Source organism: Canis lupus, chromosome 20 (assembly GCF_011100685.1).
Source record: "Canis lupus familiaris isolate Mischka breed German Shepherd chromosome 20, alternate assembly UU_Cfam_GSD_1.0, whole genome shotgun sequence".
Classification (NCBI taxonomy): Eukaryota; Metazoa; Chordata; class Mammalia; order Carnivora; family Canidae; genus Canis; species Canis lupus.
In genome coordinates this window covers 49,723,967-49,749,380 of record NC_049241.1, presented here as the reverse complement: position 1 = coordinate 49,749,380, position 25,414 = coordinate 49,723,967, and the positions used below count along the sequence as shown (strand labels likewise).

Sequence of the window (25,414 nt, the reverse complement as noted above, 5' to 3'; positions counted from 1 at the left end):
GGCTGCGGAAACGTCAACGGTGGCCGGAGCGTCGGGGGCGTGTCCCGGGCACCGATTGGTCGGGAGCCAGAGCCGCTTCGGGGCCGGCGGAAAACGCGCGCCTAGAACCGCTCCTGTAGACCTGGTTCTTGCGGTCGGTGGCGGCGGCAGAGACGGCATGGATTTCAGCGAGCTGGACAGAGACAACACGGGCCGCTGTCGCCTGAGCTCGCCTGTGCCCGCGGTGTGCCGCCAGGAGCCCTGCGTCCTGGGCGTCGATGAAGCGGGCCGGGGCCCGGTGCTGGGTGCGCCCCCAGGGCTGGGCTGGGGGAGGGGCGTGATTAGGGGAATGCACGTTGCACTGGAACGCAAGCCGGGATTGTACCCTACCCGGGGAGGGGGGTGATGGTGGTAATGGCACCGAAAAAAGCGGTGATGATGGAATAAGGATAGCGGTTTTCACGGGCTCACTGGTTGGACACTCGCTTCTCCAGGCCCCATGGTCTACGCCATCTGTTATTGCCCCCTGTCCCGCCTGGGAGATCTGGAAGCCCTGAAAGTGGCAGGTGAGCCCGAGGTGTGACCCTGGGGAGGTGGTTCCTGGGTGTGTGCAGGAGCGGGTGCAAACTGGAGGGGGAGAACAGCTGGGAGAACCAGTCGCACCCCTTCTCTCCCAACCCTCCTCCCAGACTCAAAGACCCTATCGGAGAGCGAGCGGGACAGGCTCTTTGTGAAAATGGAGAAGGACAGGGACTTTGTGGGCTGGGCATTGGACGTGCTGTCTCCAAACCTCATCTCTACGAGCATGCTTGGGCGGTGAGGGGCCTCTGGGAGGGGCCGGGTGGAGGGGCAGCCAGCGTGGCCTGGAAGGGATCGGTGTAGGGACCGGAACTGACTAGGTTTTGTCTCCCATTGCAGGGTCAAGTACAACCTGAACTCCCTATCCCATGATACAGCCACTGGGCTGGTGCAGTATGCCTTGGACCAGGGTGTGAAAGTTGCACAGGTGAGCTGTTGGATTGTCCACATTTGATCACTTCAGGATAAAATGGGAGTATATAAGTACAGTGGGTGATTCAGAGTCAGACATAACTGAGTTATCTCAGGAATATATATTGCTGTCTTTTGACTTTCTACTATTTTTCCTACCCAAAATGTGTGCCCCATATAGGATCAAGGAGGAGCCCCCAGCTCCACTCTCTTTTAATTTACCTCTGTATCTTTTTTTTTTTTTTTTTTTTTTAGGATTTCATTTATTTATTCATGAGAGACACAGAGAGAGAGAGGGAGAAACATAGGCAGAGGGAGAAGCAGGCTTCCTGTGAGAAGCCTGATGTAGGACTCGATCCCAGGACCCTTGGATCACAACCTGAGCCAAAGGCAGACACTCAACCACTGAGCCACCCAGGTGACCTGATTTATCTCTCTGTATCTTAAAGGCTCGGAATCCAGAACAAATCTATATCTGTTCCCCTGTCTGCAGCCTCTGTCCTAGCCCAGGGTACTCTTCTCTCCTGGATTCCCCCCCATCCTCCTCCCACTTTGAGGCCTGTCCTTTATAGTCTGCTCCTGTGAAGCAGATAGTCACGTTTTGAAACATAGATCTCAACATTTAATTTTTTGATCCCAGTAACAAATCTGGAAAGTTCAGTGTCAAGTGGAAGAGAGTGAGATTGAAATACCAGAAGGAAATAAAAGTTGGCATTGTATCCAGTACTCTGCGGCCAAGAACAGGCCGTTTTGAGAGAATAACAAGGATAAATACGCTTGAGATAGGGAACATAACAAGGGAGACCTTGTTGAGGAGATGGCTGAAGTCCAGGACTGGAATATGGAGCCCACAATGCAGTATTAGGACAGACAGACAAGGGCCCTGCCCTCTAGGGTTTGGTGACCAAGTCAGGAGGCACAGATGGTAGCTGGTAAGCAGATAATAAAGGTGATTTCTGAGGGTAACAGCAATGGAGATCACTGACTTGATCTCTCTATTCCAGCTATGAGGCCTCCCTGTTACTGTCTAGCATACTTGACATGGTCCCACCTCAGGGCCTTTGCACTAGCTGTTCTTTCTGGCTAGAATCCTCTTCACATGGCATCTTCACATGGCTCCTTCTCTTACCTTTTTCAGGCCTTTATTCAAATGTTACCACCTTGAAGTGACCATCCCCGAATCTCTCCTACCACTATATAAAATGATACCCCCCCAGCATGCCTGGCTGGCTCAGTCGTTAGAGCATGGTACTCTTGATCTCAGGGTCAAGAGTTTAAGCACCACATTGGACATAGAGCATACTTAAAAAAATAAGTAGGGCAGCCTGCGTGGCTCAGCGGTTTAGTGCCACCTTTGGCCCAGGTTGTGATCCTGGAGTCCCGGGATCGAGTCCCACATTAGGCTCCCTGCCTGGAGCCTGCTTCTCCCTCTGCCTGTGTCTCTCATGAATAAATAAATAAAATCTTAAAAAAAAAAGTAGATAAGAAATAAAATGATAATCTCTCCCAACTCTCCCCTGTCCTTTATTATTTATCCTGTTTCTTGTCTGTGGCACTTACCAGGGTATCCACTCCATGAAGACAGAGGTTTTTTTGTCTTGCATTTGCTTCTATAATTCCTGGCATCTGCTGTAGCTGTGGTATGCAGTAGGTGCTCAGTAAGTGTGGAATAGCTTCAGCTTGATCAGGGACAGCCTCTTTTGGAGGGGACTTTTCTTTTCCTTTTTTTTAAGTAATCTCTGCACCCAGTGTGGGGCTCAAATTCATGACGTGAAGATCAAGAGTTGCACACTCTGCCGACTGAGCCAGCCAGGTGCCCCTGGAGGGGACTTTTAAACTGAGATTGCCCGGGATGCCTGAGTGGCTTAGCAGTTGAGCATCTGCCTTTGGCTCCAGGTGTGATCCCGGGATCCAGGATCGAGTCCTGAGTCCCACATTGGGCTCCCTATGGGGAGCCTGCTTCTCCCTCTGCCTATGTCTCTGTCTCTCTGTGTCTCTCATAAATAAATAAATAAGTCTTTAAAAAAATAATAAAATAAACTGAGATGCCTGGGAAAGGTTCAGTCTGGCCTTGAGCTGAGAAGAGTATTCCAGACACAGGAGCAGCAGGTGTAAATGCGGTAAGGCTGGATCACTGACAGTTATTTTCCCAGACATTTGTTGAATGAATACCTTTCTGTCACCACGGCAGGTATTTGTGGACACTGTGGGGCTGCCAGAGACCTACCAAGAGCGGTTGCAGCAGCGCTTTCCTGGCATTGAGGTGACGGTCAAGGCCAAGGCCGATGCCCTCTACCCTGTGGTCAGCGCTGCCAGTATCTGTGCCAAGGTTAGGCTCCTTCTGGCCATGGCCAGCTCCTCGCATCCCCCTGCACATGTGGCAGGCGTGCCTGCTTCAGGGGAGGGAGATCCTAAGTTTTTATCTTGCCCACAGGTGGCCCGTGACCAGGCTGTAAAGAGCTGGCACTTTGTGGAAAAGCTGCAGGACCTGGATGCCGATTATGGCTCCGGTTACCCCAATGGTGAGCAGACTGGAGCCTCCTTGAGACAGTGATATTGGCAATAACGCCAACAAGGGAGGCCTGAGTGCACTTCTACAGTTTTCTTCATTGTGCTCATCCTGCTCCGCGATGGAAGAGCCTGAGGCTCAGACGGGGGAGCCACTTGTTTATGGTCAGCATGTGGCAAAGCTGGATTCCAGTGGGCAGGCTCTCTCCTCCCTTCTCTCTCCATCTCTGCTGTGCCCCATTGAGGGCCTGACATCCTTGGTGGGCATCTGTCTATTAAGGGGAAAGGGGTGGTGGTGAGGGGTGTCCGCTCATGTCCAGTAGCCCCAGCTTAAATCTGTTGTTTTTCTTTTTCTTTTTCTTTTTTTTTTTAAGATTTTATCATTTATTTGACAGACAGGAAGAGAGAGAGCACAAGCCGGGGGTGGGGGGTAGCAGAGGGAGAGGGAGAAGTAGGCTACCATGTGGGGCTCGATCCTAGGAACCTGAGATCATGACCTGAGTTGAAGGCAGTTGCTTAACCAACTGAGCCACCCAGGCGCCCCGAATCTATTGTTTTCTTCCCATTTATGAGGCTCACTCTCTTTGTCTGTGTGGTAGATGATCGTGTGCCCGCCCCCTGCCATGAGTCTATTTCAAAATTCAGTGGCTGGGTTCAAGGAGCCCTGTGGTCCTTCTGAGGCCCAAGGGAGGGATGGGCAGTTGGGTAGGGAGACACAGCAAGTCTGTGATTGGAACTTAGGTGAGGCCAAAGTAAGGAAACCAGGTCCAAGCCAAAGACAGTTTGGGTCGCATTCCGTGCTTATTGAGGGCCTGGTATGTGCCATGCAAGTCTGTGCCCTGGGGATATAGCCATGAGCAAGACAAAGAAGGACCTCCTTGTCCCTGCTGAGCTCCTAGTTTTGTGGAGATGGCGGGTATTACCACCATGATTCACAGATGCTCATTTAATGACTGTTGTCCTTGAGGGGGTGAAAGGATGTCTCAGGGACAGTCTCCCCAAACTACCTTGAGCACATCAGGTGGAGTTGGGAAGCTGCCTGCACAAGGGTTCTGAGGCAGGAATGGGTCCCAGACAGTGGGAGGTGCCTCAGGGGTACTCTGGAGGCCAAGATGAGGTAGTGGTGCCTCCGATGCCAGGCCAAGGAACTTGGACCGTGTGGCAGGGCTCAGGGGCCATCACCACTGCCCACCCCACCTTTCCTGTCCCTCAGATCCCAAGACAAAAGCGTGGTTGAGGAAGCACGTGGAGCCTGTGTTTGGCTTCCCCCAGTTTGTCCGTTTCAGCTGGCGCACGGCCCAGAGCATCCTGGAGAAGGAGGCAGAAGGTGTTATATGGTGGGTGTCCTGGGGGTGCCATGAAGAATGAGAGACGGAGGCCGGGGCTCAGTCCTCCCTGGGACTCCCCCCCGCCCCTGGCCTCCTCCCGATACTCCGAAGTGATCAGTATCCCCACCTCTCTCTCTCCCACAGGGAGGACTCGCTGACAGGGGATCAGGAGGGACCTGGGAGGATCATGTCCTATTTCAGCAAAGGCCCTCGAACCCACCCCCGCCTCCCCCACCGGTACTTCCAAGAGCGAGGCCTGGAGTCAGCCACCATTCTCTAGGAGCCAGCCTGTTCTCCCTTTATGTGCCTCCCTCACCCTGCACTGCTTCTCCCCCACCCCCCAATTTGTGATTAAAATTGTTTAAGGAAAGCTAAGCATTTGGTTGTACTTTGGGGTGGAAGCTTGTTGGGAGTGTGCTCTGTAGCTCTACCCAGCTACAGACTTTTGGAACCTAAACAAGATGGGCCCTCCCTGGCTGATTTATTTTATTTTTAAATTTTTATTTATTTTTTTTTAAAAGATTTTATGTATTCATGAGAGACAGGCAGAGACCTAGATAGATGGAGCAGGCACCCCCATGGGGAACCTGCTACAGGACTCTATCCCAGGACCCCAGGATCATAACCTGAGCCAAAGGCAGATGCTCAACCACTGAGCCACTCAGGTGTCCTTTTTTATTTTTATTTTCATTTTATTTAATTTATTCTTTAAAGATTTGTTGGGCAGCCCCAGTAGCCCAGTGGTTTGGTGCTGCCTTTGGGGGGGTGTGATCCTGGAGACCTGGGATCGGGTCCCGCATCAGGCTCCCTGCGTGGAGCCTGCTTCTCCCTCTGCCTGTGTCTCTGCCTCTCTCTCTCTCTCTCTCTCTCTCTCTCTCTCTCTGTGCCTCACGAATAAATAGATAATCTTTTAACAAATAAAGATTTGTTTGTTTTAGAGAGAGAGAGAGAGAGCACACATGCAGGTTCAAAATAAGGGCAGAGAGAATCTGAAGGAGACTTCTGCTCTGAGCATGGAGCCCAACCGGGGCTCGAGGTCACAACTCTGAGATCCCAACCTGAGCCAAAAACCAAGAATCAGACGTTTAGCCAACTGTGACACCCAGGTGCCCCTATTTTATTTTATTTTTTTCAATGCATAATATACTTGTAGGATGCAGAATTAGGAGGGAGCACCCTGCCTCCAGATTGCTGGTGGGCTTACCAAGGTGTCTCAGTCTGTTCAGGCTGCCCTAACAAAATACCACAGACAGGGTGGTTTATAAACAACAGACATTTATTACCATTCTGGAGGCCAGAAGTCCAAGATCACGGTGGTCAGATTCTGGTGAGGACCGTTTTCCAGGTTGTGGACTGCCAACTTCTCACTGTGTCCTCCCACGGTATAAGGGGCAAGGAACCTGTGTGAGGTCGCTTTTATAAGAGCACTAATCCCCTTCTTGACCTAATCACCCCTTAACACCATTATCTGTGGGAATTAGGATATCAACATAAATTTTGGGGGAACACAGACATTCAGGCCACAGCAGGTACCTTTTAGATCCTTCTGGGAATTTCTGGCATGTTACAAATATACATGTGGATGCTTTCCTGAGGTTTGTTTTTGTTTTACAAATGGAAACAAAAAAAAAACAAATGGAAACAGACTACCCTAGACAGTGCACATTCTTACTCTTCACCACATCTTGGAGGTAATTCCCAATGAATGCCTAAAGACCTTCCTCATTCCCATTCTAGCTTCAGAGTCCTCAGTGCAAATGTCCTGTGGTTTATTTAATGCTGCTTTTTTTTTTTTTTTAAGATTTTTATTTATTCATGAGAGACACACAGAGAGAGGCAGAGACATAGGCAGAGGAAGAAGCAGGCTTTCTGCGGGGAGCCCAATGCAGGACTCGATCCTAGGACTCTGGGATCACGACCTGAGCCGAAGGCAGATGCTCAACCACTGAGCCACCCAGATGCCCCTACTTAATGCTTCTTAAGAGGCATTGAGTTATTGCCCGGCTTGCCATTAAATATTAAACGTGTAGGATGCCTGGGTACCTCAGTGGTTGAGCATCTGCCTTTGGATCAGGACATGATCCTGGAGACCCGGGATCGAGTCCCACATTGGGCTCCCTGCATGGAGCCTGTTTCTCCCTCTACCCGTGTCTCTGCCCCTCTCTCTCTGTGTCTCTCATGAATAAATAAAATGTTTTTAAAAATAAATATTAAACGTGTACAGCGGAAAATGACCGGGGTATGCCATCATTTCTCATGCAGTTTTGTCTGTAGGATAAATCCCCAGAGGTGAGCTTGCTGGGTGAGAGGATCTATGTGGCTTGTAATTTGGAGAGATATTTTCAAAATCCTCTCTGTGAAGACATGAACTCGTCCCACCAGCGGTGTAAGTAAGCACTTATTTCCCGCACAGCCTTGCCAGTAGCAGGACAGGTTTATTTCAGTCCGTGAGAAGTTTGGAAGCTTACACTCAACCTACACTGTGGCTCAACAACATCAAGGACACTCTTTTTTTTTTTTCCTAAGATTTTTCTTGTTTTATTTGAGAGAGATCACACGTGGAGGGGAGGGACAGAAAGACAAGAGAAAGAATCTCAAGCAGATGCCTCACTGAGCACAGTGCCTGACTTACGTGGGGCTTGATCCCATGACCCTGAGATCATCACCTGAGCCAAAATAGAGTTGGATGCTTAACCACCCGAGCCTCCCAGGTGCCCCAAAGACACCATTTTAAAAATTCATCTATTTTGCCATTTTGGTGGGGTTTTTCTGCCTCTCATGGTCCTACTATGGCTGCCACAGTTACAGATATCACATCTCAATCTCCAAAGGCCTCATCCCCCAGCAGCTGCCCTGTCACTTCCTGGCTGAAAGTAGGACAAGTCTATGCCCAAAGCAATTCCTTAGTAGGGGAATGGAATATCTGGGATAAAAAGTTAAGAACTGGTACCTGGGGGTAGGAAGACATCCAGTACCCAGCCCTCCCACCTCATTCCCTCACCCTGACTCTTCCTTGACTTGAGCAGTGGCAATTTCATGGAAAGAAGAAAGGGGATGGTTTTTAACTTCTTAGTAAATGTTCTGATGGGAAAAGCCCAGGACATTATGGGAATATTATTTATGGAGCATGTATTGGTTAGGGCTACATAACAAAGTACCACAGACTGGGTGGCTTAGACAACAAGTTTATTTTCTCAGTTCTGGAAGCTAGAAGTCCAAAATGAAGGTGTTGGCAGTGTTGATTTCTCCTTAGTTTGCAGATGGCCATCTTCTTCTTGTGTTTTACCAGGTAGTCCCTTTGTGTGTGTCTGTCCTAATCTCTCTCTTTTTATTTTTTTTATTTTATTTTTTTTTTAATTTTTATTTATTCATGATAGGCACACAGTGAGAGAGAGAGAGAGGCAGAGACACAAGCAGAGGGAGAAGCAGGCTCCATGCACCGGGAGCCTGACGTGGGATTCGATCCCGGATCTCCAGGATCGCGCCCTGGGCCAAAGGCAGGCGCCAAACCGCTGCGCCACCCAGGGATCCCAATCTCTCTCTTTTTAAAATTTATTAAATAGAAAGAGCATCCATGAGCAGTGGGGAGGGGTAAAGGGACAGGGAGAAGCAAGCTCCCCACCAAGCAGGGAGCCCCGCGCAGGGCTCGATCCCAGGGCTCCGGGATCATGACGTGAGCCGAAGGCAGATGCTTAACTGACTGAGCCACACAGGCACCCCTAATCTCTTAAGGATTCCAGTCATTGGATTATGACTCACCCATATGACCTTAGTTTACTTTAATTACCTCTTGGAAGACCCTATCCAAATGTAGTCACAGCCTGGGGCACTGGGGTTAGGACTTCAACATGTATTTGGGGGGATCCCTGGGTGGCGCAGCGGTTTAGCGCCTGCCTTTGGCCCAGGGCGCGATCCTGGAGACCCGGAATCGAATCCCACGTCGGGCTCCCGGTGCATGGAGCCTGCTTCTCCCTCTGCCTGTGTCTCTGCCCCTCTCTCTCTCTCTGTGTGACTATCATAAATAAATGAAAAAAAAATTAAAAAAAAAAACATGTATTTGGGGAGTGGAATACAATTTAGTGCATAACCGAATACCTCCACATAGGTTCTGTGCTGGGGACCAGGAAGCCAGTGCTGACCCAGCTACAAAAGGTCTCTGAGTACCCACTGAGGTCCAGGGGACCTCAGGAGTGCACCATGGGGATCCCAGCTCTGCTCTGGGGCTCACAGAGCCTGAGAAGCTCAATGGCTGAGATCTGAGGGGTGGGACAGAACAGGAGGGAGAAGAGGGTTCCTGGCAGTGGGAGCATTTAGTGCGGATACCCAGAGATGAGAATATCTGCTTTGGTGTTTGTTTTTTTAAAGATTTTATTTATTTATTCATGAGAGACACAGAGAGAGGCAGAGACACAGGCAGAGGGAGAAGCAGGCTCCATATAGGGAGCTCGATGTGGGACTCGATCCTGGGATTCCGGAATCAGGTCCTGAGCTGAAGACAAATGCTCAACCGCTGAGCCACCAGGCGTCCCGGAAGATCTGCTTTGAGAAGGCTGGAGAGTAGGGATGGTGAAGGCAGACCTTGGGGAGGAGCTGGGGCCTCCCCATTTTTCCACCCTTGGGGTACCTTCTTTTCAAGCCTCAGCCTCTGGTTATCATTGTAGTTACGAAACGTTTACACATCCAGATTCCATTAGTAATCTTGCCCTGTCCTTTTCTCTGCTATAAATTTGTAAATTTATGTTATAAATTTTGGATTTATTTTTTTCTCTCGAACTAGAATTATAGTTTATCTTGAATGTATAGGCCCCTTTGACTGCTCATGGAATTTGCCTGGACAAGATAAAGAGAAACTATCCCCCGTAAGTAGAAGTTAGTGGGCACCCTAAGGGTGTAATTTGCAAATGTTACTTTTTTTTTTAAGATTTTTTTTTTTTTTTTTTTTTTTTTATTGGGACGTCTGAGTGGCTCAGCAGTTAAGCTTCGGTCTGCCTTTGGCCAAGGGCGTGATCCTGGAGTCCTGGGATCGAGTCCCATATCGGGCTCCCTGCGTGGAGCCTGCTTCTCCCTCTGCCTGTGTGTGTGTGTCTCTCTCTATGTCTCTCATGAATAAAGAAATAACATCTTTAAAAAATAGATCTTTGAATCCCCAGTTTTTCAAATAGAGATCCCCAGATCAGCAGCATCAAGCTCATCTGTTAGAAATGTAGGGTCTGGGGGCACCTGAGCGGCTCAGTTGTTAAGTGTCTGACTCTTCATTTCTTTTCTTTTCTTTTCTTTCTTTCTTTCTTTCTTTCTTTCTTTCTTTCTTTCTTTCTTTCTTTCTTTCTTTCTTTCTTTCTTTCTTTCTTTTTTTTAAATTTTTATTTATTTATGATAGTCACACACAGAGAGAGAGAGAGAGAGAGAGAGAGAGGCAGAGACACAGACAGAGGGAGAAGCAGGCTCCATGCACCGGGAGCCTGACGTGGGACTTGATCCCAGGATTCCAGGATCATGCCCTGGGCCAAAGGTAGGCGCCAAACCGCTGAGCACCAGGGATCCTCTTTTTCTTTAGGTGTGTCGATTTTTCTTTCGAGTTGCGGGTAGGGAGGATGGAGGGAGGAGGGAAGGGGGAGGAGGGAGGCGGGAGGTGAGGAGGGAGGGAGGGGGGAGTGATGGGTGACGGGAGGAGTATTTCGGACTTAATTCATTCATTACTTCCTTCCGCTTCCTTCCTTCCTTCATTCCTCCTTCTTCCTCCTTCCTTCCTTCCTTCCTTCCTTCCTTTTCTTTCTTTTCTTTCTCTTTCAAGGGACAGAGAGGCAGAGACATAGGCAGAGGGAGAAGCAGGCTCTCTGCAGGAGCCCAATGTGAGACTCTATCCCGGACCCTGGGATCAGGCCCTGAGTCAAAGGCAGACACTCAACCGCTGAGCCACCCAGGGATTCCTGACTCTTGATTTCGACTCAGGTCATTATGTAAGGATAGTGAGATTGAGTCCTGCCTGCGTTGGGCTCCACCCTGAGCATGGAGTCTGTTTGGGATTCTTTCTCTCCCTCTCCTTCTGCTCCTCCCTGTTCACGCTCTCTCTCTAAATAGATCTTTTTTAAAGACTTAAAAATAAATAAAATGAAATTAACAATAACCCGTTTCTGGAAGATTACCATGTGGGTTATTCTTCTGGTTCTCTTTCACCCATCTCTGCCCACCTTCTGCTTCCTGTCCTGATGTCCTCACTGGTCTTCCTTATCTCCAGTCTCACCCTCTCCCTGTCCTACTGGCAGCGTCAGACAAGAGTCTTAGTCTGATGGGTCTTCTTGTGTGTAAACCTTCCGTGGCTTTCACCTTATCATCAGGGCCTTGTGTTCAAGGCCTTATGTGTAACAGTATATATAACTGTGACAATGATAATGGATAATGTCTATGTTTATTGAGGGTTAATTATGTCCCAGGCATTTTCTAAGTATTTTATTTGGCATCCCTCTCATTAGGAGTTGGAGTCTAATGCTTCTCCTTGAATATGAGCTGGCTCTAGTGACACAACATCAGTGAATAGAGAGTGGAGGCAACACTGCTTTCTAACACCAGAGAGAAAGAGAGGAGACTGCTTTAACCTGACTGTCTTGGAACACTTGCCCTTGGAGCCCAGATGCCATCCTGTGAGGAAGCCCAAGCCAGAGGGACATGCCATGTGTAGCAATTCTGTCAGCAGCCAGGCAAGAGTCAGTGCCAACCACCAGATGTATGAATGAAGAAGACTTTAGGGTGATTCCAGACCCAGCCAGTGTTTGTAACCGAACCCAGAAAGAATAATGATTGTTGTTTTATAGCATTAAGTTTGGAGTTGCTACAAGCTATGTATAATCAGAACAACTTGCATTCGCTCATTTAATTCTCCCAACAATCCTAGGAGAGGAACACTTATCCCCATTTTATAGATAAAGAGACTCAGAATGACTGGGAATCAGGGATCCCTGGGTGGCGCAGTGGTTTAGCGCCTGCCTTTGGCCCAGGGCACGATCCTGGAGACCCGGGATCGAATCCCACGTCGGGTTCCCGGTGCATGGAGCCTGCTTCTCCCTCTGCCTGTGTCTCTGCCTCTCTCCGTCTCTCTCTGACTATCATAAATAAATAAAAATTAAAAAAAAATAAAATAAATGCCATCATCTTTAAAAAAAAAAAAAAAAAAAAAGAATGACTGGGAAACATCCCCAGTCCTTGTGGTTCGGATGGAACTGACCCCATCCTGAGCCTTCAGGCACAAGCCCATAACCCATGTCAGGCCATTGAGAGTGTAGCATCCCTCTGGGCACAGTGATTGGTTTGGTGATGGGCTTTCATGAGGAGACAGGATCATTGAGTGCCAGCACTGGAAAACTTTGACAGAGAAATAGGACCATTTTAACTACTGGAATCATGTAGTTGCTGGTCCATCTTTCCTGTTGTGAGGAGATCCTGGCTGAAAATAGCCAAGAAAAAGATACAGATAGATTCCTAACATCACTTAAGGAACTAGATATAGCCATTCCTGAAGCTTATCACTGTTGGCTAAACATACTTTGAACTGAGTTTGTCTCGGGGATCCCTGGGTGGTTCAGTGGTTTAGCACCTGCCTTCAGCCCAGGGCATGATCTTGGAATCCTGGGATCGAGTCCCACATCAGGCTCCCTGCATGGAGCCTGCTTCTCCCTCTGCCTGTGTCTCTGCCCCTCTCTGTCTCTGTGTCTCATGAATAAATAAAATCTTAAAAAAAAAAGAACCGAGTTTGTCTCTTGAAGCTGAAAGAGGTCTATCTGCCACTTCCCCAGAGAGGCACCTCTCATACTATTCCATCTTCCCTGAGGGCAGAGAATGGGCCTGATCTATCTCAGCAGTCTGGGCACAGGACACATCCATCAATCTTGTTCTATTGAACAAAACTAAAAGGCATATTGCTCTTTGTTATTGGTGAGGAAACAGGCTGTCCTAAGGCTTTTGGATAGGAGGAGGATCAGGAGTAGCACTTAACATCCCAAATTTTAAATCTGAGTCAAGTCCTTTGTCTTAGGTGGAGGACTGGGATTTGGAAGAAAGGGAGGAAGGAATGAAGTGTGAGTTATGCCAGCCACTGTTGGGTGCTTAATCAGAGGGGAGGGCCATGAAGGTTGTCTTGAAGTCTGTACAAGTGAAGGGGCTTCCTGGTGGGCCTGGTGGACATAGTAGGGGGGGCATACCTCTTCCCTTTGTCAACCCCTCTTCTGGACCCCTTTTCAGTTCTGACACCTGGATACTCCAAGTTGTGAAAGTGCTCAGAATATAGGCTGTCATTTACATGCTAGTGTGCATCATTTGCTAACTCTGGGACCTGACGATTTGAAGTGACACACTGATCTCTTTCTGGCAGCTATCTTTGCCCCCTATTGCCCCAAGAAGCAGGTACATCACAGTGCTCTAGTTGGCGACTTTATTCAGAGGGGGAGAGGGAGAGATGAGCTAGAGTTGGATTATTTCTCTAATCACCTGGAGAAGAGCTAGTCCCTGGGACTCCAGGGAGGAGGGACAGGACTCTGGAAACTAGAAGGCAGAGCGGGAGAATGGTGAAGCTCCGGGTGTCTAGAGGGACGGGGTCTGGGGAAGGGATGAATCTCCCACTCAAGACCTGGCGCCCCCTAAGGGCCGCTGCCGCTTCCACTGCCGCTCCCGCTGCCGGGAGCATCCAGGATCCAGGTGCGTGAGCGGCGGGAACGCGGGAAGGTGACTTCCTGGGCCTTCCGTTCCTGTCTGGACCCCGGCAGTACCGAGATGGAAATGTTGAGGCAGTGATCGGCGCCAGGAGCGGCCACTGGTAGGGCGTAGCCCAGAACCGAGCGGCAAAGGTCCGCCCCGTCAGCGAAGGTCTGGGAGAGGGAGTGGAGTTAGGGCCGGAGTGGATAGAGTCCTGATGGGGGGGGGGGGGGGGGGGGGGGGGCGTGGCCTTCGGGCGGTGTAGGCGGGGGAGTGTTCAGGGGCGTGGCCTTGGAAAAGGAAAATCTTGGCTTGGTTTGCAAGTAGGGGCGAGTGTAGAGCCGCTGTCGAGGGGTGGGCAGTGACCCTCTTTGGGTCCTCCTGGGAGTGTGAGGGCGAGGGCATAACAGAAGAGTCCTGAGAGGGCGAGTTTTTTTACTAGGTCCCAAGGTTGGGATGGGGGAGGGCTAGATTAAGGCTGGGGTTTTAGGTGAGGTGATTCGGGCTTCTGGGTCTTCCGGGGTGGGGGTGTGGGACTGTGGACGAGCCTAGAGCAGAGACGGTCCCTTGGGGAGGACAAATCCAGCCTCAATGGGCCCTAGGGAGTGTCCACACGTATCCCATTACGGAGTTTGGGCTGCGGAAGGGGGAAGGGTGGGAGCAGGGGCCTTGGGAGTGCCAGTCCGGACTCTGGGGCCTAGGCGGGTTAAGGCAGGACATAATAAGGGGAGGTCCCAGTCTCTGACCTGCACCTTCTTGTCTCAAGCTCACCTGCTCGTAGGTAGTGCAGCGAGGCTCACAGCCCCTCTTTTCTAGGAGTGGGAGCCAAGTCGGACCGCAGGTAATATCACTTTCACACGTGGCAAACCTGCGGATGGTGTGTAGAGAGGAGGGGGTAAAGTCTCCGCGGTCGCATTCTAGTGGGTTTCCTGCCTTCCAGTCTTCCCTCCGTGTACGTCCCGCCCCCTGATCCAGGTCTCGCCTCTTAGGACCACGCCCCCCACGGACGCCATCCTCCAGATCTCACCCTGCCCTATATTCTCCACACATATCCAGGGCCCTGTCACAGCTGGCCTCATCCCTGCAGACTTCAGACCATCTAATTCAGGCCAGCCCCTTACATTCCCCATCCTTTTAGCTTCTCTTTTCAAACAGGAGGCCCCGCCCCATAAAAGCCTGGTCCACTACAGGCCCCGCCCCTTCCCACCTGGCCTCCAAACACTGGGCCTCATCTTCAGATTTTGGCCTTGTTGGAGGCAGGCCTGGCCCCTTCACACACCAAGACGAGCGAGCTGCCCATCTCGCTTTTGGTCCCGCGCAAACCATAGGACACACCCCCTTTTGCCCCGCCTTCCCTACCAGATGTCGCAGAGCTCTGAACAGAGCGGCTGCGCCTGGCGTATCCCCAGTAACAACAGGCGGAAGCGATTGTGGAGGGCGACTTGGAGGTGTCCCAGAAAGGATTCGCACCTGAACATTGGGAAAAATAACTCGTTTGAGTCAGGATGCGCCGGGGCTGTGGCCCCTGGCAGGGGCAACTGGAGCAAAGGACACAAGGAAACCCTGGCGGGTACTGTACTCACCCGGGGCTCGGCTTCCCACAGTGTTCTGAGACCATCCCAGGGCCCGATGCCTCTGGTGTGTCCATCTCTGGGGGACAACAGGACCATGGGGAAGGGGACTCCTGTGAGTTGGGGGTCTTGGATCCTCAGGTAGGATTGGGGAACCAAGGCCTGAGCCCCCTAAACAGGGGAGTCCCCGGCTACATCAGTGCCACCCAAACATAAAACTTAAATAAAAATACTTCTCTTGGGACACAAATGCAATTTCTAGTAATAATAATAATAATAAATCATAATCAGCTTATTGTTTATATCCCTAATAATGGTATAAGTTTTCATATGCTTACATACACCCCTCTACAATACCCCTATGAGGTAGGTCTATTATTTTTCTCCCTTTTTAATGGTCTACATGAAGCCCAGAGAGGTTAAGTGACTTGCTCAGAGTCACACAGCTATGAAGTGGCAGAGTTGGAATTTGAACCCAGGTAGTCTGACTCCAGACTCTGCGCACTCTACCATTCTTTAGCACTAGTCCTGCCTGCTCACCTTCCCCGCCTATGCCTCACCCTAAGCCGCTCTCATAAGGAAATCCTAGTATTGCTATGATGAAGTGGAGTTTCTTGGGTGTTGGGGGTTAGGTAGGGTCTGGAGTGCTCACCTGCAAGGTGCAGCTGGCCTGTGCCAAGATCTGCCGCCAGCCTATGGTGTCTTCGGGACAAAGCTGGGAGTGGGCGGCTCCCTCCACAGGCACCCAGCAGGATCCATACCAGGGTCAGTCCCAGGGCCCAGGCCAGGGCCCTGGGTTGAGTGTGGCCCCTGTTGGCCATGTCCACCTGAGACAAGAGTTAGATTGGGAATGGGGTGAGTTTTGGCTGTCCCTTTCTGAGAGCTAAGGGTAGTACCCTCCTAATGCCTACCCAGGAGACAGTGCCAGGGAGAGCAGAGATCGAGCAGTTGATGGGGGAGGCAATGACCAAGGATCTTCAAATTGCAGGGAACCATCAAGTCCTGCCTCTGACCCAGGGGCCCCTTCTCCCCCATCAGACTCATGTCCCCTCCATCTCTTTAGGCCCAAGGGCCCCCTCCTCTAGCTGGACCATGGTTCCCCTCCCCCTCATGCCCAGGAGGATCTCCCACCTGGTTGGCTCAGGTGATCCCCTCTGTCTTCAGAACTAAAGGGACTCCCCAGCTCTCTCAATCTCCGTCTTCTGTCCAGTAATTCCTCCCTCTCTTCTGCCCAGTCTCCTCCCTCCTTCTTGATCCCTGCTGGCCCCTCTCATGGTCACCTTCTCTCGGCCCACAATCGGCTTAGGGGCTGCCACCAGGGCTGGGCCTTTGGAGCCAAGCTTGGCGGTGGCAGGACTCCAGTTTTGCCGCTGTGGTCCAAAAACCACAGGCTAGGAGAAGCTGAGGGTCTGTGGAGACAAGACAATTCCCTCCCCTCCTCTGCCCCCTCTGATCACCTCTCACCTTTAACTGGACCGGGGTCTAGGGAGCTGCTGAGACACCTCAGAGTCAAGTCCAGGAAAGAGCGGCAGCCAAAGGGGGTGTGGTTTGATGCAGAGGAGGAGTTTCCTTCCGTCACACGCCCTGCTCCAGCTGACCAAAGGCCAATGGACCTGGGACTGCTGTGTATATATATACTTGTTTGGCCTTTATGTTGAGATTATGGCTTAAACTCTCTGTGTGTGTGTTAGTTGAGAGTGTGTATGGCTGTGTGTGTGTGTGTAGTGTATGTTTGTTGTGTGAAGGTATAGTATGTGTGTCTCTTGGTCGAGTGTGTGTGTGTGTGTGTGTGTGTTCAAAATCTGGGTGTATATGTCCCAATCCCCATGTATCCAATTGATTAAGATATAATAAATTTGAAGGAGGGGGATGTAGAATCAGGATGCTGTCCTGTGAGAATGCTGTGGATAAAGTCAGGGGATATAGGCTGTTGACCATGATAGGCGACCATTAATGAACAAGAGGGTGTTCACATGTGTGGGGAGGGTGCATGTCTGCATCTGAAATGTGTGTGTGTTCTTCTGCAGTTTCCGTGAATGTGAGTTTCTTGCAAGCATTTCCTCAATTCGTCCATTCATTCAACAAACATTTATGGGGCACCTATAGTGCTCTAGGTTCTGGGGATGCAGTAGTGATCAAAAAATGAAAATCTCAACCACACAGAGTGGACATTCTAGTGGGAGAGTCTGGTGAGAAGAACAGTGCTGCAGTAGGTATGTGAGTGTATGTGTGTGTCCACGTGTTGTGTTGGGAGAATATTGTGTTTGTATGTTGGGTAAGAGTTTGTATGTAGGGATGCCTGGGTGGTTCAGCAGTTGAGCATCTACCTTTGGCTCAGGGCGGGATTCTGGGGTCCTGGGATCCCACATCAGGCTTCCTGCATGGAGCCTGCTTCTCCCTCTACCTGTGTCTCTGCCTCTCTCTCTCTCTCTCTCTGTGTCTCTCATTAATAAATAAATAAAATCTTAAAAAAAGAGTTTGTATGTAGCTGAATTTCCCTTGGTTTTGGTATTATGTGTGTGTGTGATTATGTCTGTTGAGTGTTTGTACATGTTGTTTTGTGTGTGTCTTCATTTGCTGAGTGTATGTCTATGTTTTCTAATTTTGTGTTTGCATATGTATGTGTTTGCAGAATGTGAGTTTATGTGTATATGTGTGTGTGTGTCTGTGTTTGCTGATTTCGTGTTTGTATTATGTGTTTTTATAGGATTCAGTGTGTGTTTGCTAAGTGTATATTTGCAAACGTGTATATGTGTTTGTGTGTGAGTCTGTTTGCTGAGGATGTGTATTTGTGTGTATTTTAGAGGAGTACATATTTGCAGAATGCGTGACTATGTGTATGTGAGTTTGTTTCCTTTTTTAAAGATTTTATTTATTCATTCATGAGAGACACACAGAGAGAGAGGCAGAGACACAGGCAGAGGGAGAAGCAGGCTCCATGCTGAGAGCCCGAAGTGGGACTCAATCCCGTGACTCCAGGTCCACGCCCTGGGCCGAAGGCAGGCGCCAAATCGCTGAGCCACACAGGGATCCCCTGTGAGTCCGTTTCCTGAGGATGTATTGGTATGTTGTGTTTGTATATTTGCAGTGTGTGTGCCTGTGCTTGTAGTGTGTGCATATGTGTTTTTGTGAGCAGTGGCAACTACCACAAATATCCCTCCCTACTCAGACTGATGAAGAGTTTTTGTCTGCCATTTTCACTACGGAACTCCCAGATCTCAAAACACAACTTAGTACACAGCAGGTGCTCTGTGCGTGTTGAGTAAATTAACAAAATCAGGAGGCCCTGTGTCCTGGCCCCTTGGGGGACACCCACTGATGTCCTATTGGCTTCAACAACCAAGACTTAGTGTACCTAGCCTTCCCCTAGTCCATTTCGAGGTAGTCCAGGGTGCTCGTGTGTCAGATCTGTTCGGTTTTTGGGCTGTGCCTTCCGCCAACCCTTCCCCTCCCCTGACCTCAGCCCCCAACCCTGCCCTCGGAATTCAGCACCGCGGACAGGAGCGCGTAAGATCAGCACCACGGAGAGCTCCCGCGACCGCCGGTTTTAGAAGGGGCGACAAGAGCGGAGTCCGGGCCTTTGGCAGAGAAGTTGGAAGAACAGACTCAGAGGGATGGCAAACAAACATGCCGATAAACAGAGACAGAGAGAAACAGTGAGATAGCGCAGGCAAAGCCGCGGAGACGAGGAAACAAGTGTCTGGGGAACACCTGGACCTAGACCTCGCCGTCGCCCTCATTGGCCAGCAGGGGTCGCTCCAGCCCAGTGACCGCGCCCTCCAGGGCTTTCCTGGCCAGCTGGAGGCAGAGACCCTTGGGAAGCCCTCTCCCCACCCTGTCCTCCGTCGCCTAGACTTGGAGTAGGGAGGTCGCCGATGCTTTCCACACCAACTCTGGGAAGCATGGTCGGCTTGGTCTCAGCTGTAGGAACACTGCAGGGGGGTATGTGTGAAAATCGCTTCAGCTGCCCCCCTCCCAAACTACCAGCTAATCTCTCCTATAAATACAGTCTGGCCTGGCCTGGCTACTTAATCCTGATGGGGGGGGGGGTCGTTAGAGGGGTTGCAGGGTTCTCCGAAGAGGCTCTGGTTGGGAAGGGGGGCGGTATATGCATGGAAAATGTTTTTCTGTGGGAGCATCTCCCGTGAGGATGGGTGTCCGTAATGCAAATGTCAGTATGTAAGAATGCATCTCCTTAGGATGTGGGGGTCTCATGGGTGGAAACAATTTCCCACAGAGAATATTTTAGGGGGGTCTTCCACTGGGGGCATCTTCACCAGGCTTCCCACGTGAAATGTCACCCGTGGAGGTTTTTCTCTTCGGAAGTGTCTCTTCTTGGGGGTGGCAGGGGGCTTTTGAGAGGAAGCGTTACCTCTCAGAGATCATCTGTTTTAGGAATGATTTTCAGGGTGAAGGGGGAGTTTCTGATTGCAGAGGGCCTCCCGGTGGAGACTATCCAACCCGTGGGAATGTGTCTCCCTGAGGGGTGTCGCTGCAGGAAGGGGGGGGATATCCGCATAAGGAATTTATCTTAGCAAGAATGTCTCCCTTGGGTGTTTCTGGGGTTGGAGGTCTACCTATGGGCATGTCTCTTCTCCCCTGGGGTGTCTCTCCTTACAGGGGTCTCTCCGTAGCGTGGCTCCCACGGGGGCAGAGGGAAGCTCCTCCCCGGCTTGCCCCCTCCCACCCCGCGGCTAGGGCAGCCTTGGCCGAGGCAGGGCTTGGGCGCCCCGACGCAGTGACGGCGCCGGGTCCGCCCCACTTTGCTCCGCCCCCGCCACCCCCCACCCCCCCACCCGCCGCCGCCGCCGCCGCCGCCGCCGCCGCCGCGGTCCCCGCGGCTTCTCACTCCCTCCCTCTTCCCTCCTCCCGCCGCCGCCGCCGCCGCCACCTCCCTCCTCCCTCCCCGGGGCCGAAGCCGCCGCCGCCATGGACGATTCGGGCCTGATCCGCCGCCGGAGGCTGCAGGTACGCGGCGGCCCCGGTCCCGGGTGGCGGGGAAGGGGTCGGCGCCCTGAGGAGGGGCCCGGCAGGGGGCGGGAGAACTTGCGCCCGGGCCGGCCAGGGCGCCCCCTCCCACGGCCTCGGGACGCTACCGGAGGGGAACGCGGTAGCCGCGCGTCCCGCCGCGCTGGCGACCCCGCCCCTCAGGCGCCGCCCGGGGATCCAGGGAGCTGACGGAGGGGGTGCCGCCTAGCGCTCTCCCTCGAGGATCGCCGAGGGGCACCTGGCCCGCCGGAGGGGGAGGGGGCTGGGACCGAAGTCATCGCCCTGGCGCGGAGCCAGGCTGGGGGTGAGGGGGCGCAGAGCAAAGTTATTGCCCCAGGGCTCGCGCCCCTCGGGGCCGCCGGCGCCGCAGAGGCCGTAAACATGTTTATGCTGCAGCCTCGCCCCTCACCACCCCAGGAACCCCTTTCTGAGGCGTGAGCAGCCCCTGCGACCTCCAGGCTTCTGCCCGGCCACCAGGATTCTTCCTACTGCCCTAATTGGACAGACACCCTAGACAGCCTCCCTCCTCACTCTTCGTTCCCCCTCCTTTCACTACCCGCCCCCCCCCCCCCCCCCCCCCCGCCAGATCCTCAAGTCCAGCCCAGCTTGTGGGTGGGCGGGAGCGATTTTTAGCTCCTTGCAGCCTTAGAAGATACTGGTCTCCAGGCTGCGCAGGCGCGGGAGTGAGTCCACTGCACAGAGTGGGACACTGAGGATTGTGGAGTGTGGGGAAATCCAGGCATCAGGAACTCCCGCTTTCAATATGGGTGGGGATTCTGAAGCTGAGAAGGGTCCTCTTCTACTATCTTCCTCGTGCGCTTCTAAGGGTTAAGGTGAAGGTCCCATGTTGCTCCTAAACTGGTCCCAGGAAACTAGTCAAAGCTTCACCCCAAGGCCTGCCTGGGGTCTGGTCTTTGTGAGGCTACTTGGAGCCCAGGCCCACCATACACAATCTGGAGGAGTTTAGATAAAGCCTAGATGGCCCCAGACTCAGGCTACATACCTAGCCTGGTATTTGGAAAAAGAAGGGGAGGATTCAAACCCTCACTCAGGGCCTCGTTCATTTCAGGACTCCTCTAACCCACACTATCCCTGAGGTTGGAGACCAAGGTGAGCTGATCAGTCATTGCAGCAGGAAATATTGGAGTCAGATGATAGAAAGGACTTCCCAGGTAATCTGGATGATGTTGGAGCCAGACCTGGGCTGGAAAGCTAATTTGCTTTCAGACACAACACAGATGGCTCCATCTAAGTGCCTTGGGCTCCCGAAATCTTCCCCAAAGTTCCACCCCATCTTAGTGCTGGGGTGGGACAAGGGGTTCTGAGAAAAGGGAAGGAGCAGCGGCAAAGCCTGAGCAGGTGCTGAAGCAGCCAGACTGGGTCCGCGCCGTCGGGTCCCCGAGAAAAGGGTGGGAAGGGGCGGGGCCTACAAGGGGGTGTGTTCCCGCCCTCCGGGACGGCGCCGATTCCCATTGGCTCAGCGCCACGCGGGCCTTCCGTCTCTTGCTCAAGACCCCGCCCCAGCCTGGGATCCTCCCACTCACCCACCCTTCCTTCCTGAGGCGTCCTCTGGGCCAGGCTACCCCGCCAGAGTCCTGCCCCCTACCTCTTCCCTTCTGGCAGAGTTAACCACTTCGCTGCCTTGGATGTAGTCACACACTGATGCAACCCCTTAGGGAGCTATCCCACAGCCGTGGAGCGCCCGAGGGCCCCCAACTGTGTGGCAGCTGGGATCGTATATATGAACAGCATCCCGAGTCCGAAAGCCCTGTCCACAGCGCCGTCCATCAATCCTGGAGCCGCTCTGCAGTTAGTGACGGAGGTGGCGTCTGTTTACTCTGACGCCGAGGATCCAAGTCCTCTACTGCTCCAGTCTGTCCTTTTCTTAGACTCTAGAATGTTTAGGGGCGCTAGCGAATGGGGCTAGGTTTGAAGACTTCTCCGGGAGGTGTTTAAAGGTCTCCAAAGGGCTCACCCTCGAAGGCTGAGTATACCCGGATCTGGAATCCTGGGCTCCGTGGGCGGGAAATCCAGGTCTGGATTTCGCTTGGGCCGTTGCGGTCGTCCAGCCCAGTCGGCTGGTTCCAGCTGATGCTCATTCAAACTGATTCTGCAAAAACAGTGAGAAAACCTGGAATGGATTCCCGGTCACCTGCGGCTCAGGAGGGCAGGGCTGCGGTCTGGACTGTGTTCTCTTTCACCCCAACCATAGTGTACATGGGAGTGGGAGTTCCCTTTGGCCCATCCTCTGTCATGCAGCGTGTCCATTTACAACAACTCCTGTTCCTATGGCCTAATATTTATTGAGTGTTGACTATGTACCAGGCATCATGCTAAGGTGCTAGGCACCTGAATCATCTCACAGAATCCTTTAGGAGTAATGGACTGTTGTAAGGTTATTGGCCAAGGTTATAAGAGGCAACGCTGGGATTTGAACCGAGGGCTTTCTGCTTTCAGAGATCCTAGAAAGGATCTTAAACGCTCCGCATTTTCCCCTGGTTGGAGTCCCCACCAAAAGGCTTTTGAAACCCTCACTAGAATCTTTCCGTCTGCAGCCCCACCCAAACTCCTTTATTCACTTTGGTCTGTGGACACAGAACTGACTGGGAGGTGGTACTTCCTCTCCCCACTGTTCTCACGACTTCCATAACTTCTGATCCCCTTAGTGGCTTCCTGAATGCTTGACAAACAGAACATAACCTTCTTCTGGTGTGGACATATAATGTTGATATTTATCAATTATTATCATTACCATGGTCAAAAAGACCACTTGGCCATCGTCTAATTCCCATTTCCAATTTTGGTTTTGAGCCACCCTAACTACCCTGCCCCCAACACCGAATCTGGTTGGGGTTTGGGTAGAATCCTTGCGATGTGGAGTCATTCATTCATTCATTCATTCAGCCTCTCATGCTTGAGCATAGCACGTTGATTCCTGTCTCCAGACCTTTGCAGTTCCCTCTACAGATCCTTCCATGGTGGGGTCTTATTTTTTCAACGACTGTCTTAAAAGTCACCTTCCCGGGAGCAGTCCTCTGAGCATCCTGTCCTTCTCTTACCCATTTTCCATCACATCACCTTAATTTTATTAATGACACTTATGAATGCCTAAAATTATCTCGTTCACTTCTATATTAATCTTGTTTATTGTCTGCTTCCCTTCTCTAAATGTTAGTCCCAAAAGGGAAGGAATTTTTCTCTCATTCACTGCTGTATCCCCAGTGCCTAGCACAGGGCCTGGCATACAAGAGGTGCTCAAGAAACATTGTTTCAAAGAGGCTCTTGTTTCATTTGTACAAATGCACATTGAAATGTCAACTCAGGAGTCCTATAGGGGACTCTGTACGGGTCTGGGGTTGGGAGAGAAATCACCCTGGTACCCTCTCTCTCAAAGATCCCAGCCCTCCCGGCATAACGAGAAGGGTGCAGCTGAGGATGCTTATGACGGGTTTGTCCCACCCAACTTTTGCTCCTCCAGGGGTGAGAGGGCTTGCAGACAGCAGCTGTTGGTCCACGCTGACCTCTATCCTTTCGCCCCTTTGCCTTCCAGAAGGATTTGCCTCTGCCCCGGAAAAGCAGCAGGTGAGCCTTGGGGGAGAGATGCGCAGGGCTGGCCGTCCCTTCTCGAGCCAGGGTAGGGGCGCCAGGGGCACGCGCGGGCGGGGCCTGGCGCGCTGGTGCACAGCAGCGCCCCCTCCCGGCGGGCGGCAGTGGCACGGCCCTCCCTTCCCCCGCCCTTCCCTGCCCGCTGCGGCTCCAGCCTCCGCCCCGCGCGCTCGCTCCCCGCGCTGCCGCCGCCACTGCCGCACCTGCCACCATGTCGCCGCCGCCGGGTCATGTCTGACTCTCTCTGGACCGCGCTTTCCAATTTCTCGATGCCCTCCTTCCCTGGCGGCAGTATGTTCCGCCGCACCAAGAGGTAGAACCCCATCCCTGAGACCCTGACCCGGCCCTCCCCACTTAAGCCGCCCCTCTGGCCGCTGCCGCAGGGCGGGGCCCGGGATGCTGCACCCGGTCCAGCTGCGCCAGAGGTGTCCGTGCTGAGCCCTTCTGCGGGGGATGGGGTTGCACTGGGGACCGTGTGGGCCGAGACTGGGGGCACTGGACGCCGGAGAGGACCGCCACAGGGAGGGGGGGAGGAGGCTGCGCCGGGTGGGGGGTTGCGGCGTCTTTGTCTGCTGGCGCTGCGGGCTCCGGCAACCCAGTGGGGGTAGGGGAAGAAGGGGAGGGTGGGGGACTTTGCACCCTCGGAACAATAGCCGCAGCCTGGCCTCCCCCCGCCCCCATGCCGCGTGTTTCTGGCCTCGCTAATATGCTCAGTCACTGTGGTGGGGGGTGAGGGGAATGGAGGGGCTGGGGGCTCCCTCTTCAGAAGCTGGGATCCTGAGGGGCAGAAGGATAGGGGGGCTTTATCATAGCACAAACTACCCCCACCAAGCACACAGCCTCATACGGAAAATAGTGACACACAGCGTCACGTAGGACATGATGTCACACACATACACACACTACAGCCCCAGTGGCCCAGATACACCCTGAAGCCATCACGCATACAGTGGCCATAGGTCCGAGTCATGCCCAGACACACAGGGGCACCCCCAGCGACACACACAGACAGGTACAGTGTTGTGTGCCTCCAGTAAGATGTCACATGCATGGTGATACACACACACACACACACACACACACGATTCTGGCATCCAAGATGCACACAGACACATGTATGGCAATGACATCCATCCACCTAACAATGTCACAGCACATGATAGCATCTAAGCGTTTCACATGCGGTGTTACATGGATGACAGAATAAATGACACAGGAAATCTTGCAGAGATGGAGAGACACACTATCCCACGTTATCACATGGAAGACTCATCTAGGGAATGTCACACATGGTGGCAGGTTCAAACATGCTCAGTATCACAGGGTGTGAAACTCATACACAGTAGATGACACACGTGGATACACATGGTGAATGTCACACACACACACGCACAAGGGCAGTATATCGCATAGACTTAGAATGCCACACAAAGACATGGACACCTGTAGCAGAAATCATGCACGCACATGGTACAGCACACAGTGGCATATCTAGTCATGGACAAGTGACATTACACACTGTGTCACACAGACACACAGAAGTAAAGGTTGTATCATAAGATAAATCCAACTCAGGGCTGAGCTCACACACATCCCAGTGTGTGCCACATGTGGATACACACAGAATGTCATGCAGAGCCCCCCAAACACACACATACATTCAGTATCTCAGTAGTGTCACATAGACAGCATGTCTATTATTTTATGACTGAAACTGTGCCCACATGGTCACACATGCTGAGATCTCTATCACCTCCTCCT

General features: G+C 52.1%; 3 protein-coding genes across 4 annotated transcripts in view; 2 read left to right on the top strand and 1 right to left on the bottom strand.

Moving 5' to 3' along the window:
• The first annotated feature begins 9 nt into the window (after positions 1-9).
• RNASEH2A (ribonuclease H2 subunit A) lies at positions 10-5,180 on the top strand. Its single transcript, XM_038567136.1, has 8 exons — positions 10-284; positions 474-545; positions 669-795; positions 898-985; positions 3,161-3,298; positions 3,404-3,491; positions 4,691-4,814; positions 4,950-5,180. Exons 1-8 carry the CDS (start codon positions 158-160, stop codon positions 5,083-5,085), a joined length of 900 nt encoding a protein of 299 aa, XP_038423064.1. The 5' UTR covers positions 10-157; the 3' UTR covers positions 5,086-5,180.
• Positions 5,181-13,213: 8,033 nt separating this feature from the next.
• Positions 13,214-16,276, bottom strand: RTBDN (retbindin). Its single transcript, NM_001024961.1, has 6 exons — positions 16,190-16,276; positions 15,711-15,885; positions 15,071-15,137; positions 14,847-14,957; positions 14,259-14,355; positions 13,214-13,660 (listed from the first exon to the last, which is right to left on the bottom strand). Exons 2-6 carry the CDS (start codon positions 15,877-15,879, stop codon positions 13,433-13,435), a joined length of 672 nt encoding a protein of 223 aa, NP_001020132.1. The 5' UTR covers positions 15,880-15,885; positions 16,190-16,276; the 3' UTR covers positions 13,214-13,432.
• A 3,657-nt stretch (positions 16,277-19,933) lies between these two features.
• The window catches only part of MAST1 (microtubule associated serine/threonine kinase 1), a 30,300-nt gene continuing 24,819 nt past the window's right edge, over positions 19,934-25,414 (top strand). Inside the window, exons 1-2 of one of the 2 annotated variants that reach the window (XM_038567133.1) lie at positions 19,934-20,026; positions 23,598-23,629. In XM_038567133.1, coding sequence (XP_038423061.1) covers positions 19,988-20,026; positions 23,598-23,629 — 71 coding nt within the window. In that variant the 5' untranslated portion in view covers positions 19,934-19,987. Of the gene's footprint in view, positions 20,027-23,597; positions 23,630-23,807; positions 23,967-25,414 lie in introns of those variants that run through there. The other variant, XM_038567132.1, reaches the window with a different exon arrangement.